Genomic DNA, 21,567 nt, shown 5'->3' with positions numbered 1-21,567 from the left:
AGCCACAAGGACTAACCCCAGTCTAAAAGATCTGAGTTATGAGGAAAGGAGGAGAAACTTGAGCATTTTAGCCTTAAAAGGAGGCATCTGCGAGGTGATCTAATAGAAGTATACAAGATTGTAAATGGTATGGAAAAGGTAAATCTGGAAAATGACTTTGAATTGTGGGTAGGACAAGGGATCACAGGTTCCAATTTGTAAAAGGCAAATTTAGGACTGATACTATGAAATTCTTCACATAAACAGTGATCAATAATTGGAATGGACTCTTGGATAAAGTAGTAAAGGTGGAAACTCTGGAATCATTTAAGAAGCAATCAGATGATGCAATAGGGGAACTGTAGGGTCATTCTGGATGGATGACCTAAGATGGGCCCAAATGGCCTTCCTCACCAGAAAGTGGATGATTTAGGGAGATGAGGAGGGAAAGTTTGAGACAGAGGGCAGGAGATAAATAAGAGACAGTCAGTTGCAGGGAGTTTTGGCAATGAAATGGAAAAAGACAGTCAAATGAAAATCATTTCAAGTAGGTACGGCAATGTTGGCCAATTCATATAAACAATTAGTCATAAACCACTTCAGGAAACATCATACTTGTGGTACAAATCATTTAGAAAACAGCAACACATGAATGTAAGAAAAGTCAGGGATGAGAAAAAGCATTACACCCATCAAAAGCTTCTTGCTCTAGTACAATAGCTCTCCCATCATCTAACTGCATTTTGAATAACTGATTTTTTTTTTAATCTTTCCTTGATAGATTATTTAAATTAATTGATCTTAATTTTGTATAAGCTGTCAATCGCAGTTGATCTCAAACTTTTATTGGCTCATTTAGAATTGCTCACAATACAAAATAAAACAAGGGCCAAAGGTTTTGCCAACAAAGGTTGTCAAACACCTCTTTATCCCAGCCCCACTGTATACATCATTGTTTGCAATTATGCCATGTTGGATGGTTTTAATTTAACATAATATAACTTGTAAAAATAGAAATACGTTGCCAGGATACACTGTGAAAAACCCTTGCAGCAATGAACCAACATTGACATGAAACATAACTGAGAATGTTGATCATTCAGCATCCCTACAGCAACGGTTTGAAGCTGTCAAAAATGTTTATTCAGCAAGAAAAAGGTCATCAGTGTTAGTGACAGACGAGTGGTAGCCACAAAATTAAGATTTGCATGAAAAAAAACTTCAGTAATTATTCCACTTATGCGAATGCTCTAAAATACTGTCATTTATCACTTTGCATAAAATATATTTCCTGTACATCATTCAGAAAAATATTTTAAAGATTATAATGATAAATTATGCAGGGCAATCACATTCTGTATTAAGATATATCTATAATAGTGCCGAAATGTCCAGTGTTATTCTTCTAACATGGAAACAACCGTTTCAGGCAATGGAGAAAATATACTCTTATATACAATTTAAAAGGGAGCTACAGGGAAAATGGCCACAATAAAATGTCAAAACAACAAATTAATTTTAATCTGAGTTTGACCAAATGTTGTTGCAGATAGGACTGGTCTTATCCTCCACCATTCCCCTTTGTATTTTACCAGATGGCATGCAGGTAGCGTGGCAAAAGGTTATTTCAGGAACTGGCCTTCTTTATACCACACTATGGGGGAGAGGGAGAGAAAGTGAGACAAAGACAACTGGGACAGGGAATGGGGTCAAAGACAGAGAGATATATATAAAGATCACCCCTTTTCCCCCCAAACCGAGATTGGGAGGTTGAAAGCAGAGAGAGTTGGGATAAAATGAATCTTCCCAGAATGGCAGGCCATGACTAGTGGTATCTCCATGAATCAATGCTGGGGCTTTAGCTTTTCACTCTACATATAAATGACCTGGAATTGGGAATGAAGGGAAGTTTATCCAAATTTATCAATGGTACTAAACTGGGGTTAGAGTGAAGAGAACAGAACTATGCAAAACAACAGATAGATTAAGCAAGTGGTCAGAACAATGGCAGATGCAGTTTAGCATAAAAAATATAAAGCAATGCACTTTGGATGCAAGAATGGCAAATGGGAGCACAACCTAAACAGGGAAGCGTATGGAGGGTGAAGGGGATAGATGAGAAAAGGAATGTAGTTGTCCAGGTACAAGTTTTCAAACCTCCCTAAATAGGCAAAGTGTGCCACGGGACTGGAGAGCAACCAATGTAACACCAGTTTCCACCAGACAGTTGCGGGGGGTCGGGGGGGAAGGGGGAGTTAAAATCGAGGCCATAGTGTCTGGAGATAAGGAGGCTAAGGGGTGATCAGACTGAAGTGTTTTAAAAAAGGGAATTAACAAAGTAGATAAAAAATGATTCTTCCCTCTAGTAGGGGCATCCAGAAGAAGGGCCGTAATCTTAGAATTCGAGCTAAACTGGTTAAAAGTGAATGCAGGAAAACTTTGCAGAAAGGGTGTGTGAATGTGGAGTGCACTGTTCCAGAAGGACATAGGTGCAAAATCAATTGAGGTGTTTAAAAGTCAGGGAGATATTTACTTGGGAACTAAGGGTGTTATGGGGTATGAATAAAAGGAAGGTCATGGAGATTAAGAAAAAGATAGAGCTGCCATGGCTAACAAAATGGCAAAGCATGCTTGATGGATCAAATGCCCTTACTCGTGATCCTACATCCTTAAATGTAAACTGATTGAACACTTTCTCTCTTCCGAGCTCAAGTCTATGTTCCCTTGTTGTAGAGTTTGTGATTATGCCATATATATTCAAAATTTCTTTGCTAGTACTGTTTCATTAACAAATGGTACTCCGAGCGGAAGGCAATATCTCAGCCAACGGCCCAGCGGTAAAGGAAATTTGGCAAAATGTAACCTAGGTAGGGAACTATAAAACCAGCCAGAAATCTGGACAGATCAAAGCTTTAATAAATGGAAAACAAAATCAAAACTTATTTTAAATTGCAAACTGGAAAGGAGGTATTGAGTCAAGTTGCCACTTTGCTAGTGAACTAAAGGAATAAGCAGGCATTTAACAGCTCTTGTTTGGTCTGAATCAGTACAATGTTGTTCACTCACTTCTAATATCTACAATTATTTTACTTTTAAAATTTATTTCTTCAAAATTGTTGGAGTGAAATTTGTGTTTAAAGTGTAGGATATTAGTGCTGGGAAAGGCACACTTCACCCTGCCCCCAACTCACTTAGTTATAGAATAAGGCTCACTCTACTCTACTCTACTCTACTCTACTCTACTCTACTCTACTCTACTCTACTCTACTCTACTCTACTCCAAAAATGTGCCTTCAGGGACACCACCTACGGCACCAACAGAGAGAGCAGACATTCAGTCTGGATTCAAACAGTAAAAGAGCAGCAGTAAAAGGGCAGTTTGTCCTTACTGATCCACCAAGTTCCACATTTAGCACTAATTTAGTAACATCAGTATTGCGCTGATAGCTTTAGAACTGAACTCCTATTTCCAGCATTTTGGGAATTCATTTTTTTCATGCAAAATACTTACATCTTTAATAAAGTGCTCCAGAGTAGCATAAGCGATGGCAATACCGTCATGAGTACTTGTGCCTCTTCCCAGCTCATCCAAGATGATTAATGAGCGAGATGTTGCCTTTCTAATGATCTCTGCTGTCTCTGTCAGTTCTTCCATAAATGTACTTTGACCTTTGTAGATGTTGTCAGATGCTCCCATTCTGTAAAGCAAAGATTTGTTTTTTTAGAATCTGCTGAAAGCATTTATCAATCTATGGAAAAGAATTCAGCATTTCCCAGCAGTTGTGTGGACCAGGACCCACTTGCAACGGAAGTCAGAAATGTACTTAGCTAACCTTATCTGGGCAAAGCCTTTAAGGGTTCTAGGACTTGGTTTGTGGAATCCATGTACACTCTTCAGAAGCTGCAGAGTGCCAAGTGCCAGAGACCCCTCAGGACTCTAAGTGACATTGCAGAATAGGTTCCCAACTGTCAATTGCTGCTTATGAGTAAATGGAATAGGTTAGACCTTGGACTTCAAAGTTTGTGCAAAGCCCTCTGTCAGAAGTGCTTTTTGATTCTTTTCCATATTATGTGACATTAAAAAGGGGAACTGAGTGGCACAGCAATCAAGCATGTAGTTCTGAATAGCTTGACACAGCCTTTGCTTTGCAATTGTATTAATGAACATTGCTTGAAACACTTCAGATCATGGCTGTTTATCTTCTTCATCAAGAGGACAGCTCTTAAGATTGGTTAAGATGCTGGCCTCATGACAAAGGACGATCATCAAGTTGGAATGGCTGATGTACTTCGTGCTGCAAATGAATAGGCCAAAATATTCAGCTACAAAAAGGATACTGTTGACCATGATGCCTGGGACTGCGTTTGTCTGATTGCTGATGAGGTGGACTGGACAGTAGATGAGATGGCCAATCATTTTCTTGCTTCTGAGGTTGAAGTAATAAACTGAAGCTACTGCCTGCCAACTGCTTATCCACTAAGCAGGGTCCAGTAAAGATGAAAGCAGAGGGCTTTTAAAATGGTATTGGAAATCTCTTCAGAGCAATCAAAAGCTGCCGAGAAACAGATTATAATGTAGCGCTTTGTGAGGCTAAGAAGGTCATTAGGAAGATGAAGCAGGATCACTGAGTTGCATTCATCTTCAAGGGTTCATTTAATGTTGGATAAAGACTATCGTAAATCATGTTTGAAAGGGCTCAACTGGATGCGTCAATGACTGACAAGTCCGATGATCTTTAAAAACAACCCAAGAGAGTACCCTTAGGGTCTAGAGAACACATTATACAGAATGAGCGGGTAGTAGCGGCACCTGCTTGCATGGAAGTTAGAAAGGCTGACAGAATGTGTTACGCAGATTGAAGGCCTTAATAAGCCAGTTCACTGGAAACAAGTGAACTCTTCACTGAGAGGCCTAACTAATGATAGGATGGCAAGCATGAATGGAATTCATTGTGAATTCCTAAAATCTGCACCGAGCTTGCCATGGAAAATAATATTAGAATCACGTTTGAACTGCCCTTCTGAAGCAGTTAAGAGAATTTGTTTGAGCTACCCATTTCCTCAATATTCCAGAGTGCAATTGTGATTTCTATCCACAAGGGAGATCATAATGATCCCAAAAACTACAAAGAAATCTTGCCGTTAACAGTAGCTTATTAGGAGGATTTTATACAGGATCTGTGCAAGGATTAGATGGCACACTCACTGAGCCCAACTCTCTTGAACAGGAGTGAGGTAAAGTTGCCCAGTCTTCCATCCTATTCGATATCTTCATCATTAAAATGTATAAACTTATAAAGACATCATATGGAAGTCAGACAACTGCTGTGCTTCTTTTCATAGTTGTCTTCATGGACTCAACTGGTGAACTAATGCACTCCACTCACCACCATGAACAATGGGTAATTGCAAAGTGCCCACAAGTGTAGTATTAGAGCTCTGCATAGTAGACTTGAGGATGTTAACTGGAAGATGCAAGAGGTGTCTGACCCAATTGTTGACACATAGCAGGACTTCAGGAGGCAGGGTGAGGGGTTGGTGGATGTCAACTTTAGCTTGGACAAAGTTCTTCAGGACCGTACTAAGAGGAGAAAGGTATTCCAGTCTTTCTAGTTTCTCTTCAATGACACCAAAATTCCAATGTAGGTTAAGCTTGTGGCATAAGATGTGTCCAAACAGTTCTTCACCATGGTTCAGAGCTCTTAGGCAGTCTTAGCACGTCTTCCTTCAGCCTGTGTCTGAGATCCAAAGCAAGCTGCGAGAAGGATTGGCTAACTGTTAAATGGTAACCGAGAAGGAGGGCTCCATCCCAAACCGACCTACTGCTTGGCATACTATAAGAGGAGTCAGCTTCATGGCAGGCATGTCTCTTTCCTAAAGCCCCTGGATTAAGAAGTTGGTGATGAGTAAGCTTGGTTTGCAAAAATGGTCATCTAGACGATCAAAGTGGTCGGTATATATCACAAATGGCCTAGTGTAAATCATTTCACCATGCTAAGTTATCAGTCATAATGCCGATGAAGAAACTCTGAAGTTTTGGATAACAGCTGCTAGAAAGAGCTACCTTGCTGGGTTTTCAAGCATGCACACATATTTCTTTTTATTCGTTCATGGGATGTGGGCGTCGCTGGCAAGGCCAGCATTTATTGCCCACTCCTAATTGCCCATTGTGGACAGGACATTCCTGGACAATTTTCCACATTGTCGGGTAGATGCCAATGTTGTAGCTATACTGGAACAGTTTGGCTAGAGGCGCAGCTAGTTCTGGAGCACAAGTCTTCAGCATTACAGCCGGGATGTTGTCAGGGCCCATATATGAGGTAGCCAATAATTTTCTTGCTTATGAGGTTGAAGTAATAAATAAACTGAACCTACTGCCTGCCAACTGCTTATCCAAGTCAAGGTTCAGTATCAACCATGATTCAACTGGAGAGGCAAGCAGTTGCTGCTGAAGCTCCGCACCTTTCACTGGGGTATGGTGTGTGTCCATGTTGTGGTCAGCAGGATAATGACAACATACTCACACATATTAAGTGTGTTAACTCACACAACGCGAGTTGTGCTATTTACCATATTGTTTGAGAGGAGTTACCAGCACCTGATATCCTCCAGCAAGGGCTCAAACCTATACCCTTCAGCGGCTTTATAATGAGGTAGAATCCCGGTAGGGAGGGGAAAGGTAAGCAGGGTCTCTTTCAGGTCAGGTGCACTCCAAAATGACACAACAGGAGATGGGAGATTGGAACTGAATCAGTCCTCTGTGGCAGACATTAATTAGATATCTGAGTGAGGCACTTTTCAGTATTCCAGGAGGCTATTAATGGCTGAACAGCCAATTTGGTTTATTGATTGTACCTGAAGGCGTAGGCTGCAATTCTTCTCAGTCAGTTCCCGATAGCCCTGCAAGCCATTGCCCTAAAAGGTTCGGTGCCTTTAGCTGTGTAAACAGCAGGAAGCTCACCTGTCCGAGTAAACTATGCAATTTTATCTGGTTCACCTCCAGTAGTACCTCTGCGCAGACTTTACGTGTTGTCAATCTGCATGCAAGTCCTCTGGGCATGGGTAAGCAAGGAGTGTCTCAATAGGGAGTGAGTGTGCATTCCAGATCAGGCAAACAGAAACTTGACTGATGTAGATTTCTCAGTTGTTTGGTTTGGAGACTGAAACGTGGTGATAGGTTTCCGTGCATGTCAGATATCCAACTGGCTAAACAAAATCGGCTGGCTTTGCCACTAGCCCTGTTTCATGGTCAGCATGGTTATCAGCTGCAGATAGATGTAGTGAACCCTTTAAATTAATAAAACACATTACCTCTAAAGGTACTTTTGAAGCAAAATCATTAAGATTACTCAAAATACAATTAAATACATGACAATTAATTTAGCACAGCAATTAGATTTGATAGGGCAAATGGCATTTTCTATCCTTATGCTCAAGGTATTATTTTTAAAGCAAGTGACAGAATACTATTACTTTCTATTAATACTATTTTTGGAAACAAAATCGTTTATCAAAGCCATTTGGCTGCCACCCAATTGCCACATGAAAGAAATCTTGCAACATAATCTGGACATATTTAAAAATCTATGTAGTTCTAGACATGACCAGCTAATGGTTAGCCAAAAGCCTGGAAAATAATCCTGCACTTTAAAACAAAAGGGTAAAAGCAACTGTTCTGATTTTAAGATTGAGCTATGGTTTAACATTGAAGCAAACTGGTGACTAAGAAGCCTCTCTTTTCTAATGTACGTAACCAGAGCTGCTTACAAGTATCATAATGGGCAATATTTCATGAAAATCTGGCAATCCATTTCATCTTTATTAACAAATGCCACAAAAATGAAAGTTATGTTGAAAAGCCTCACTGTGCAACATCCACGCGATCTAATATGGAATGCTATTGATTTCAAATCTTCCACTTTTGAGGGAGACATCACCTTTTCTGAACAATCAGCCGCATTTTTTTTTCAATATACATATACTTTTGGGGAGTTAAAGGAGCACCTGAATCCCGGGCAAATTTGGTTATCTCTCAATCCTTCGGCATCAGGGAAATAGTCATCCGTATAAAATCTACCTCAACATGGAAAGTCTGAGCTTATCATCTCTCACTGAATAAAGAGGCTGCTGAAATCCTCGCGGCTCAAAGTACACACAAGTTTCTCTAAATGAAGCAAAACCTGACCAATCAGTCCCAGTGGACAATAACAATGCGGACAAATTAAATTCTTAGACATAAAGGGGTAAATATAAATATGTATTTTTATTCCAGTGGGGAAGAGGATCAGCCACTGTGCAGGTATGGAAATATGGGAATTTTAGGGTTTAGGTGAAGCACATAAAGGCAATTATTGTAATCTGAAGAGAAACAGAGTTCTTCACTGCAAACGATTCCTAATTGAAGTGACAAGTACATCATGGTATGCGAATTGTCAGCACCATACTCTGTGTCTATCTGTTGAGTGTTTCGCCCCCAGGCAAGCTGTTCCAGTACAGTTTTGACATTTGCATCTACCCAACACTGTGGAAGGTTGCCCAGGTATATCCCATCCACAAAAAAGATATATCCAATCCAGTCCATTATTCCCCATGAGGCTCCTCCCAATCATCTGCAAAATGATGGAAGGAATCATCAATAACGCCATAAAGTGACACCGATTCACCAATAACCTATTCACCGATGCTCAGTTCAACCAGAAACACTCAGCTCCAGACATCAAAGCCTCGATTCAGACCATGGACGCAAAAGCTGAATGCCCGAGGGGAGAAGGTAGCTGCTTTTGAATCAAGGCAGCATTTGATGAGTATGCAGCAAGCAGCCATTATAAAATTGAGATAAATGGAGGTAAAAAAAAACACTTCAGTGGTTGAAGTCACATCTGGCACAAAGGAAGATGATCATGGTTGTCAGAAGCCAATCACAACAGCCCCAAGAACATCGATACAGGGAAGTGTTCTCTGCCCAACCAACATCCACTGCTTGAATGACCGTACCTTCATCATAAGCTCAGCCACGGAGCTATTTGCTGATGATCCTATAATGTTAAGCACCATTCACAACTCCTCCAACAATTAAGAAGCATATCCCAGCCTACGGCAGGACTTGAACAACATCCAGGTTTGGACTGACAACGTGGCAGGTAATATTTGAGTCACTTAAGTTCCAGGTAATAACCACCTCCAACAAGAAAAAGCCCAAGTATCTCCCCCGACCTTCAACAGCATCACCATCGCCGAGTACTCCACCGATATCTTGGAGGGGGGAGGGGGCAGTCACCAATACCAGAAGATTAACTGGACCTGCCGTATCAACAACGTGGCTACAATAGGGCAGAGGCTGTTTACTCTGCGACAAATGGCTCACTAACTAATCCCTCAAAGCCTCCAGATTCAAATCAGGGGTGTGACACAATACCCTTACCAAGTCCAGCTCGCCAATCACCCGTCCTTGCTAATCTACATTGGCTCCGGGTCCCCCAATGCCTTCAATTTAAAATTCTGATGCTTGTCTTTCAATCCCTTCATAGCCTCACCCAATCATATCTCTGTAACCTCTCACCACCCCAGGACACTCCTTTCCACCGATTCTGGACTCTTGTGCATTCCCCTTCCCTTTGTCCCACCATTGGCAGCTGTACCTTCAGCCACTTAGGCCTCATGCTCTGGAATTCCACCCCTAAACCCTATCCACTTCTCCTCCTTTAAGATCCTCCTTAAAACACATCTCTTTGACCAAGCTTTTGGTCATCCCTCCCAATATCTCTTTTTTTGGCTCAGTGTCCATTTCTTCCTTATGTCTCTGTGAGGCGTCGGGACATATTTTTCTATGTTAAAGGTGCTATCTAAATACAAGTTGTTGTTATATTTACTATCCTCCTGGATGGGTGCAGATGCATCAAGACTCAAGAAACTCAACACAATAAGGGTAGAGCAGTTCACTTGATTGGCACCCCTGCCATTATACTCAATATTCACCCCCTCCGTCAATGGCGCACTGTGTCTCCAGTATGTAGTATTTACAGGATACTTTGCAGCAACTCACCAAGCTTACTTCAACTGCACCTCCCTTCTCCGTGACCTCTACCATTGAGGACAAAAGGAGTATTAATGTTGTGAGAACACCACCACCTCCAAGTTCCCCTCTGTCACACACCATCCTGACTTGGATATTGCCATCATCACTGAGTCCATATCCTGTAATTCCCTACCTACCACCACTGTGGGAGCACAAGCACATCACGAGAGTGGACAGTGATTCAAAGAGAAGGCGCACCACCATCTTCTGAGGGTAACTAAGGATGGACAATAAATGCAGCCTTATGGGCATTGCACATATCCTGAGAATGAATAAAAATAAACTGCACTGCAGTATACCTCAGATATGTCATGACCTCATATTTGTCACCATTGTCCACATACAATGCTAACTTGTTAAATATGGCATCCACCCAGTGGACACACAGCTGACCTCCAGGATAACCTGCCAAAAATCGCATTCAAAGAAGCATGTGTGGAACTTCAGATCTGCCGTCAGAACTTCACCTTCCTCTATAGGTCTTCTAAATGCGCTGAGCAGGATCAGTGCCTACGTGCTTTGTGTTGCAACAATGGATAGCATGTCATGAGCATGCTGTGCTAGTTCAGTGTCTGTTACCAGGTCTGCACTCTGATTTTTTTTAAATTGAAAAGGGCAATGTAGAAATTGTTAAATATTATCCAGTGTCTCCACTTTACTGTAGGCCTATTGGAGATGGGAAAGCTACAGGGCTTTACAGGAAAGCAGTCACAGAATAATATAAATGTAGGATAATTTCCTACATTTCAAAAGTACTTCATTGGCTATAAAGTGTTTTGGGATGTACGAAGGTCATGAAAGGCGCGATGTAAATGCAAGTCTTTCTTTTAGAATAGTGCAGGGAGATCGGTTTGGGCTTGCTCTCCCTTTTGGGTCCTCATGACTAAAATCTCCATGACAATCATAGCTGCTCAGACCACTGTTTTTGCCACTCCATGTGATCCACTTTCTTCACCATGTGCTGTTATATGCATTATCTTGCCCTCTGGAAAAATTACTGGTAGTTAGCACATCTGACCTGCAATCTTTACTTGATGTGCTCCTCTCACCTCCCACTTTGTTTTGCTCAGTCTAGAAGGAGTTTGCTTGCCTCTTTTTTTCAGTTCTGATGAAGGAACTCTATCCAAAACATTAACTTATCTTTTCTCTGTTCAGATACTGGCAGACCTGCCTTAGATTCCTAATTGTTTACCTGGATCACTCAAACTCAAGGTTATAATTAACTAGAACATGTTGTAAATGATCTTCCTCCAGAGTAGCTATTAATAATTTTTCTAGTTGCAGTAAATACCACACAGTTCATTTCAAAGTTTTACAATTTATTTTTTTAAAGTTTTGAGCATTTAACTACTGCAAATTTCACTCAAGTCTTGAAAAGTTAAACAGTTATTTTGCAGAGATGCATTTTCTTTGAACATGATACAATCTAAACAAAATAGTCAGTCAGAGATATTCAGGTGATTTTGCAGAACTGCTCTCCTGATGGAACCTCACCCACCAGCGTCTCCCATGATTTTCTGTCAGCATCAGGAGAGCAATTTCATTTGGGAATTGTTCCAGCAGCACTTAATCAGGGTTGGGTTAAAATGACAGTTTATGAGAGATGAGATACAACAACTTACATCTGTAGATCACTCCTCACATAGAACATAAGAAACAGGAGCAGGAGTAGGCCACATCGCCCCTGGAGCCTGCTTCGCCATTCGATCAGATCATGGCTGATCTTCAACCTCAACTCCACTTTCCTGCCCGATCCCCATATCCCTCGATTCCCCTACAGTCCAGAAATCTGTCTATCTCAGCCTTGAATATATTCAACGACTCAGCATCCACAGCCCTTTGGGGTAGAGAATTCCAAAGATTCACAACCCTCTGAGTGAAGAAATTCCACCTCATCTTAGTCCTTATCCTGAGACTATGCCAAGTTTTAGACTCTCCAGCCATGGGAAACAACCTCTCAGCATCTACCCTGTCAAGCCCCCTCAATCTTATATGTTTCAATTAGATCACCTTTCATTCTTCTAAACTCCAGAGTATAGGCCCATTCTACTCAACCTCACCTCATAGGACAACCCTCTTATCCTAGAAACAACAATAACACATTTCTTTTTATATGAGATTGATTTTAAGAGTTTTTTTTTAAAAAGGACTGAATACCTTGAAAGTTTTCAGTTGATCAGAGAGAACCAGCATGGATTTGCAAAGGGTAGGTCATGCCTGGAAAACCTGATTGAATCTTTTGAAGAGGTGACTAAAGTAGTGGACAGGGGAATGTCAATGGACGTTGTTTATATGAACTTCCAGAAGGCATTCAAAAAAGTCCATCATAAGAGGCTGTTAGCTAAAGTTGAAGCTGATGGAAATGAGGGCAAGTTATTGACCTGGTTAGGAAATTAGCTGAGCAACAGGAGACAGAGAGCAGGGATAATGGGCAGGTACCCAAATTAGCAGGATTTGACTAGTGGTGTCCACAGGGATGTGTGTTGGGGCCTCAACTATTCACTGTATTTATTAACGACTTAGATGACGAGATAGAGAGCCACATATCCAAGTTTGCTGATGACAAAAAGATAGGCAGCACTGTAAGCAAAGTAGATGGAAGCATAAAATTACAGAGAAATATTAATAGATTAAATGAATGGGCAAAACTGTGGCAAATGGATTTTAATGTAGGCAAGTTTGAGGTCATCCACTTTGGGCCTAAAAAGGATCGATCAGAGTACTTTCTAAATGGTGAAAAGCTCGAAACAGTGGAGGTCCAAAGAGACTTAGGATCCATGTACATAGATCATTGAAATGTCATGGACAGGTACAGAAAATAATCAAAAAGGCTAATGGAATGCTAGCCTTTATATCTGGAGGATGACAATACAAGGGGGTAGAAGTTATGCTACAGCAATACAAAGCCCTGGTTAGACCACACCTAGAGTACTGTGTTCAGTTCTGGGCACCGTACCTTAGGAAGGATATATTGGCCTTGGAGGGAGTGCAGCGTAGATTTACTAGAATGATACCTGGACTCCAAGGGTTAAATTACGAGGCAAGATTATACAAATTAGGGTTGTATTCCCTGGAATGTGGAAGATTATGGTGTGATTTAGAATCACAGAATCATAGAAAGGTTACAGCATGGAAGGAGGCTATTTGGTCCATTGAGTCCACGCTGGCTCTGTGCAAGAGCAATCCAGCCAGTCCCACTCCCCCGCCCTTTCCCCGTAGCCCTGCAAATTTTTTCCTTTCAAGTACTTATCCAGTTCCCTGTTGAAGGCCATGATTGAATCTGTCTCCACCACTCCCTCGGGCAGTGCATTCCAGATCCTAACCACTCGCTGTGTAAAAAAGCTTTTCCTCATGTCACCTTTGGCAAAAGAACCAATCACCTTAAATCTATGTCCTCTGGTTCTTGACCCTTCCGCCAATGGGAACAGTTTCTCTCCATCTACTATGTCTAGTCCCTTCATGATTTTGAATAGCTCTATCAAATCTCCTCGCAACCGTCTCTGTTTCAAGGAGAACAACCCCAGCTTCTCCAGTCTATCCATGTAACCAAAGTCCCTCATCCCTGGAATCATTCTAGTAAATCTTTTCTGCATCCTTTCTAAGGCCTTCACTTCTTCCCTGAAGCACGGTGCCCAGAACTGGACACAATACTCCAGTTGTGGCCGAACCAGTGTTTTATAAAGGCTTATCATGACTTCCATACTCTATGCCTCTATTTATAAAGCCCAGGATCCCGTATGCTTTTTTAACCACTTTCTCAACCTGCCCTGCCATATCTGTACACATATACCCCCAGATCTCTGTTCCTGTATCCCTTTTAGAGTTGTGCCCTCTAGTTTATATTGCCTCTCCTCGTTCTTTCTACCGAAATGTATCACTTACCATTTCTCTGCATCAAATTTCATCTGCCAAGTGTCCGCCCATGCCACCAGCCTGTCTATATCCTCTTGAAGTCTATCACTATCCTCCTCACTGTTTACTACCCTTCCAAGTTTTGTGTCATCTGCAAACTTTGAAAATGTGCCCTAAACACCCAAGTCATTAATATATATCAAGAAAAGCAGTGGTCCCACCACTGACCCCTGGGGAACACCACTGTACACCTCCCTCCAGTCCAAAAAACAACCGTTCACCACTACTCTCTGTTTCCTGTCCCTTAGCCAATTCTGTATCCATGTTGCTACTGCCCCCCTTATTCCATGGGCCGCAATCTTGATAAGCCTACCGTGCAACACTTTTTCAAACACCTTTTGAAATTCCATATACTCCACATCAACTACACTGCCCTCATCTATCCTCTCTGTTACCTCATCAAAAAATTCTATTGGGTTAGTTAAACACGATTCGCCTTTAACAAATTCATGCTGGCTTTCCCTAATCAATCCACCCTCGTCCAAGTGACTGTTAATTCTGTCCTGGATTATCGTTTCTGAAAGTTTCCCCACTACTGAGGTTAAACTGACTGGCCTATAAATGCTGGGTTTATTCTTACACTCTTTTTTGAAGAGTGTAACATTTGCAATTCTCCTGTCCTCTGGCACCACCCCTGTATCTAAGGACGTTTGGAGGATTATGGCCAGTACCTCCGCAATTTTCACCCTTACTTCCCTCAGCAACCTAGGATGCATCCCATCCGGACCAGGTGACTTATCTTTGATCAAAATTTTCAAGATATTAAGGGAAACTGATACAGTTGATAGAGAAACTATTTCTGCTGGTTGGGGAGTCTAGGGCTAGGGGACATGGCCTAAAAATTAGAACTAGGACTTTAAGGAGTGAAGTTAGGAAATACTTTTATATGCAAAGGGTGGTGGAAGTTTGGAACTCTCTTCCGCAGAAGGCAGTTGATGCTAGCTCAATTGTTAATTTTAAATGTGAGATTGATGGATTTTTGTTAACCAAAGGTATTAAGGGATATGGGGCGAAGGCAGGTATATAGAATCACAGAAATTTACAGCACAGAAGGAGGCCATTCATCCCATCATGTCCGAGCCGGCTGCAAAAGAGCCATCCAGCCTAATCCCATGTTCCACCTCTTAGTCCGTAGTCTTGTGGGTTATGGCACTTCAAGTGCATGTCCAAGTACTTTTTAAATGTGATGAGGGTGAAAAATTCTCTCAACTCCCCTCTAATCCTTCTACCAATTACTTTAAATCTATGCCCACTGGTTTTTGACCTCTCTGCTAAGGGAAATAGATCCTTCCTATCCACTCCCCTCATAATTTTGTACACCTCAATTAAATCACCCCTCAGCCTCCTCTGTTCCAAAGAAAACAACCCCAGCCTATCCAATCTTTCCTCATAGCTAAAATTCTCCAGTCCTGACAACATCCTCGTAAATCTCCCCTGTACCCTCTCTAGTATATGGAGTTTGGTCACAGATCTATTTCTGCTGGTTGGGCATGATCAGCCATGATCTCAGTGAATGGCGGAACAGGCTCAAGGGGTTAAATGGCTTACTCCTCTTCCTATGTTCCTATGTCAGGGAGGTGGAGAGACAGGGAGATTTAGGAAGGCACTTCCAGAGGGTAGGATCTAGGCATTCTGTGTGGGTTCCTCCACTACCCTACCCCCACAAATAATGTTTCTTTTTGTTTATGCCTGTAGTGCAGCATTCGTCATTCTCCCAAAATGCTGTAAATTGATCCTTGGATTAACTTGTAAATGATGGGAAAATGTTTGCACCTGAATTACCAGATGATGATTTTGATTTTTTTTCCTGTTTGGTTTTGTAAATTGTTTATCTATAAGGAATGGCTTTTTCCATCTGTATTTACAGCTGTTTTATTCCAATAAAACTTTTATGAACAAAGAAATGGCAAAAAAAAGAAAATGCCTTAAAAAAAGAGAGGGAGTAGCACCTTAATAAAATGGCTGTTTTAATAATCATATCAACTGACTCATTACTCAGTACCAATCCACTCACTGACTTACAAAAGGTTGTGTTCTATGTAAGATCCTAACTGGCAACTACAAGGCAGGTTAGGATAGGAATATATCTTTTAAAGTTGCCTGCCCCAGCCCACAGCAAATTTGAAAATTCCTAAATAACCATGCAGCTCTTTGGATAGTTCGGCTGGAGCAGGTTCAGAGGTCCACGGAATGCAAATTCCCCTTTTGCTAGTGTTGACATGCTGAATTGTGTTGAAGTGTGCTGAGGAGAGAAGTACATTGAACAAGAGGGAGAGAAATAAAAATATCAACTAAGAAAATCTGACTGATTGAAGGAACAACGATGTGATTGATATAGAAAATCAGCAAGTTGTAATAAGCAGAAAGAACAAAGATACTGTAACTATGTTGGAGGGAATACAGAACAAAAATTTTATGTGGACAGAGAATCTGCAATACTTCAATGTGTAAAAATTCTAACATAAAAATGACAATTAAGTTTAAATTTATTGGTTTCTGTCTTTATTTGAATTCGTATCCCAATCCCTTCTAACTCAGTAGAGATTAAAAATCCACTTTCCTAATTACAGAAATTCTAGTTTCTAATTTTAATGGCCAGTAGTGTAAATCCAACTTTACATTATCGTTAAACTTCACAGGATATAAACATCGGTTTTATAATATTGACTAAGATACCTGGCTGCATTGAAGTAATTCATTGCTCTGGGAATCATAGAACGAATATTGGAAAATCAGCCAGAGGATGTAGTGAAAACATCATTCCTTTGTGTAAACATTGTTATGAAGAAAGCAGTTCCTAGCAGTTGGAGTCCAAACAAGCCTTATCTCAGTGACCAGAGACATCTGTGCAGTGAAATGCCCAAAAGATTTTAAATGCCGCTATCTGAGGAAATGGTACAACTAAACCAAGTACTTGTAAGGTCCCAGTCAGGTCAGAGAAGGTTTAAAAAAAAGTGTTCAGCGTTATTAGTATTACAGAAAAAAGTCAAATTAGAGCTCAAGTGAAAGCTAGCACTGGGGAGATGTAAATAAAATCAGGAGACAAGTTAAATAGCTGATCATAAATTAGTGCTAACAGTTATATCTTCCAATTCATTTCCTGGCATTTAGTGTATCCCATGGTGCCATCTCAAGGATAGCGCTATTGCTCTCTATGACACCACTATAAGCTATCACTTTCCTGTCCAATTACAACTAGTATCAAAGGTTAACATCAATGCCTGTAATGCTGAAATAAAACCAGAAACTGCTGGAAATACACAGGAGGTTCTGGTTGGCACATTGGTAACAAGGGACATAGATTCAGGATTATCACTAGAAGAATGAAGAGGCTAGTTAGAAGTGATGTTTGCATACAGAAGGTTGTTAAAACATAGAATATTTTACCTCAAGTGGCTTTTGAAACAGTTACTATAACATATTTAAAAGGGAGTTGGATAAATAATTGAAAAGGAAGAATATAAAAAGCCTCACCTTTGCCTGGTATCCCATCAGAGTGGCAGGCTGAGATTGGAAACTCTGTGTGGATTCACAGAAGGAGTTTGTGGAACAACTCATCAAATTTGGCTATGAACAGAAAAAGCTCCAGTTGTGCAGTATGTATCATTCTGACATAGCTGTTTAATGGTTCAAGGAAATGTTAGCTGCTACTGAAAATTATGAAGAGTTATTTTAAAAAATGACCATTACTGACGCAATTGGATTCTTATAAGCATAATAGTAACACTATGTATGAAGATGAAGCGACTTTGAATATCCATCTGGGATACTTATGATTTCTGGCATCAGCAGTAATGCAGAGGGCAAAAAAAATATTTTCTCAAAATACACAAAGGCTTTTACTTATTGAATGTGGCTTCAGCTATTACGGTTAAAACAATACTGGTTCCTCAATAATTTGAAAAAGTGCAGTCAGCAAAGCTGTTTTGCGTAAGACGATAACAGGTAGCGTGCACAACAGGCAGTTAAGAATTGCAATTGCTTTGACCTATTCTTGCCCAACTCTAAACCACTCTACGGGATAGTTTCCTTTCCCCGCGCCCCCTCCCCGATGGTCCCAGTCCTTTTTGAGAGCCGGGCTTCAAAAGCATTGGGACAACAGGCTGGGCCAGAGATGGAGCGTCCCGGGGAAGCCCGCTGGCTCCAAGCTGCTGCAATAGCAGAGGCCCAATAGGCGTCCGGCCCAGAAGAAAGTCCGTTCGGAGGGAGAGGGTGGAACAGCAGGTGCTCAGGCTGATTTCGGCGGAGCCTGGAGGAGCACTCTTGTTCCTCCCGGCCCCACAAAAATAAAAAGGAACTTACCGGTGGAATCCTCTTCGGCCGGGCTGCCAGCTGAATGCAATTTTTGTCGGAACTGGGAACACACTCCATCCGGTGCAGACCAAAAATGGCAATTGGGGTCCTATGTATGTTACCGGACCCCGATTTGCACTTTAAATGGGCCTACCACTTGACTCAGAGGGCCACTCGGGCCGCCAGCAATTGGTCTGGGGGAGCACTGCCGTGGCCATAGTGATGGCGGCAACGGGATAGTAGGTCACTGACCACCGTTTCTGGGGCACTACCACGCCATTTCCACTGGGTAGGAGGCCTAAAGATTCACCTATATATTTTGTCTCCATTATGAAGACTTTCTTTTAAATTAAATCAAACCCATTGTCAAAAACATTCGGAGCTTCCTCCTGGAGTCAACTGACTGCAGAACCTGCGTTCTTCAAAACAAGGTCACAATTATGTAAAGCACTTAATTTTATGAGAACAAAAGAAGTCTTTAGTAAAAGGTCATTGTATATTGTTAGCAGAGTAACACATGAACAGTATACTTACTACTGACTTACATAAGCATTTGTTTGAACTGAAACATGTCTACTTGTGTTAGTTAGAATTTCTGAAGAGAGCTGGCATTTATTGGCTTGTATTATGGTTTAACAGATGCACGGTGTTCAATGGCATCATTATCTCTTGTGCAACCCAGCCATTTAGTTTTGTATTTGTAAAATTCACTTCACAAATCTCAGAGTATAAAGCCAAAGTGCAGTGAGTCAGGAGTGCCAGCTTAGGCCCATTCTGACTCTGCAATTCCCTTTTCTTCTGTTTCAAATTTCTGTTTAGTTTGTGTTATTTTCCTTTTTGTTCCTCTTTTGTTTACTGCACTTTTGTTCTGCTGCTGAGCATTCTCAAATCCAAATCCCCAAAAATCTGCAGGTGTGACTGCCTACAACAAACATGCCAAGGTGTCCACATTTTACATGGACAGTCTGTGTTTGGAACTCAGCATTGCTTGTTTGCATTTGACGTTGAAAATATTAGAGTGGGACAGACCGATAAATTGTGAATCATGTTTTATTCTAGACCAATAAAACACTAGGTTGGATTTGACCTGTGAAACAGCAGGTCTGGGTTGGAAGCAGCCCATTGAAAAAGTGGGCCAATTAGGTGCGGACCAAAGAAAGAACAAGGTGGTTTGACACAGACCTATGAACATAAGAAATAGGAGCAGGAGTAGGCCACATGGCCCCTCGAACTTGCTATGCCATTCAATAAGATCATGGCTGATCTTCGACCTCAACTACACTTTACCGCCCGATCCCCGTATCCCTTGATTTCCCTAGAGTCCAAAAATCTATCGATCTCAGCCGTGAATATACTCAAAGACTGAGCATCCACAGCCCTCTGGGGTACAGAATTCCAAAGATTCACCACCCTCTTAATGAAGAAATTCCTCCTCATCTAAGTCCTGAATGGCCGATCCCTTATCCTGAGACTATGCCCCTTAGTTCTAGACTCTCCAGCCAGGGGAAGCAGCCTCTCAGCATCTACCCTGTCAAGCCCTCTAAGAACTTTATACGTTTCAATGAGGTCCCCTCTCATTCTTCTAAACTCCAGACAATGTAGGCCCATTTTACTCAATCTCTCCTCACAGGACAACCCTCTCAACCCAGGAATCAATCTAGTGAACCTTCATCGCACTGCTTCCAAGGCAAGTACATCCTTCCTTAGGTAAGGAGACCAAAACTGTACACAGTACTCCAGGTGTGGTCCCACTAAAGCCCTGTACAATTGTAGGAAGACTTCCTTCTTGTGCTCCAACCCCCTTGCAATAAAGGCCAACATACTATTTGCCTTCTTAACTGCTTGCTGTACCTGTATGCTAACTTCTTGTGTTTCTTGTACGAGGACACCCAAGTCTCTCTGAACACCAACATTTAATAGTTTCTCACCATTTAAAAAATATTCTGTTCTTCTATTCTTCCTACCAAAGTGAATATAACCTCACATTTCCCCACATTATACTCCATCTGCCATCTTCTTGCCCACTCACTTAACCTATCTATATCCCTTTGCAGACTCTGTGTCCTCCTCACAGTTTACTTTCCCACCTAGCTTTGTATCGCCAGCAAACTTGGATACATTACACTCAGTCCCTTCATCTAAGTTATTTATATAGATTGTAAATAGCTGATAACCCAAAAATGACCCATTTATTCCTATTCTGTCTGTTAACCAATCCTCTATCAGTGTTAATATATTACCCCAATGCCATGAGCCCTTATCTTGTGTAACAACCTTTGTGAGCAGAATGGGTTTGGTACAAACCAACAAAAGGACAGGGAGAGGATATTGTGCACCAATGAGGAGGCTACATTGGCACAGGGTTACCGGTGTCGCCCTTGTGAGGTGATCGCTGATGAGATCAAGGACCCAGGACTAACCAGGGTCCAAGTTCCAGCAAATAGTGCGAAACAGTTTTGCCAGAGCTACATTATATTGATTAGTATGGATGAACAAAAGCTTATCATATTTAATCTTAAATAGTTATTTGATGTATTGTGTAGAAAAAAAGTGTATTTCTCTCATTAAAAACAGATTGCAATTGTTTGTTTCACTTATTTTAGAGAACAGTTTCTCACTCCATGATTTTGAAGCAATTCCTATAAGTAGGTTGTGTCCCCCATTATCTGGAAGCTGTATCTTCACTGGAATCTGCCTTTACAGAGTTGCATGAACTGCAAGATTAATAATTATCCAATTTGTAATAAACTACATAATGAATTAGCTGTAGTCTCCCACTACGACACTACTTCAGAAATGGCAGAATATTAAAATAGGGAACAGGGTTTTTAAAAAAATGCTAAAGCAACTGAAATATATTTATTTATATTTCAATAAAACTATGAAGCAGAAAATATTTAGACAAATGCTAGCAATACAATATAACACAACCCAGAAATATAATGGTCAACGTCCACAATGAATTAAAGTGATTCGAGAACAGCCTCTGGAAAACGAAGTCCCTGACTTGGCAGAATGTCGGCCTTTGTCCTTTTAGTTTTGGTGTCAAATGGAACAGAATTCTGATGTATGTAATACAAGCCTTATGTTATGGAGTCTTTCTGTTTCATCAGTATATTTCTGAATTCTGAGATTTAAAGAACAGCATTTAATTTCCTTTGAAGTCTGGTTTCTGGCCAAACTTGATGAGTCTAAATTTTACAGACATACAATAACCCATTCAAATATATCCAACAGATTTCTCACAATCCAAGCAGCAATGACATTTGTATCTGCAGCAGGAAAACCATCACTCCATTAAAACATCC

General features: G+C 41.0%; 1 protein-coding gene across 1 annotated transcript in view; it reads right to left on the bottom strand.

The window, feature by feature from the left end:
- msh3 (mutS homolog 3 (E. coli)) overlaps positions 1-21,567 on the bottom strand; it is a 292,863-nt gene that overhangs the window by 58,787 nt on the left and 212,509 nt on the right. Inside the window, exon 21 of the mRNA XM_067982781.1 lies at positions 3,491-3,677. Within this exon, the coding sequence (XP_067838882.1) occupies positions 3,491-3,677 (187 nt within the window). The remainder of the gene's footprint in view (positions 1-3,490; positions 3,678-21,567) is intronic.

The sequence above is a fragment of the Heptranchias perlo genome, chromosome 4 (genome assembly GCF_035084215.1).
Source record: "Heptranchias perlo isolate sHepPer1 chromosome 4, sHepPer1.hap1, whole genome shotgun sequence".
Classification (NCBI taxonomy): domain Eukaryota; kingdom Metazoa; phylum Chordata; class Chondrichthyes; order Hexanchiformes; family Hexanchidae; genus Heptranchias; species Heptranchias perlo.
This window is presented reverse-complemented; position numbering and strand designations above follow the sequence as displayed.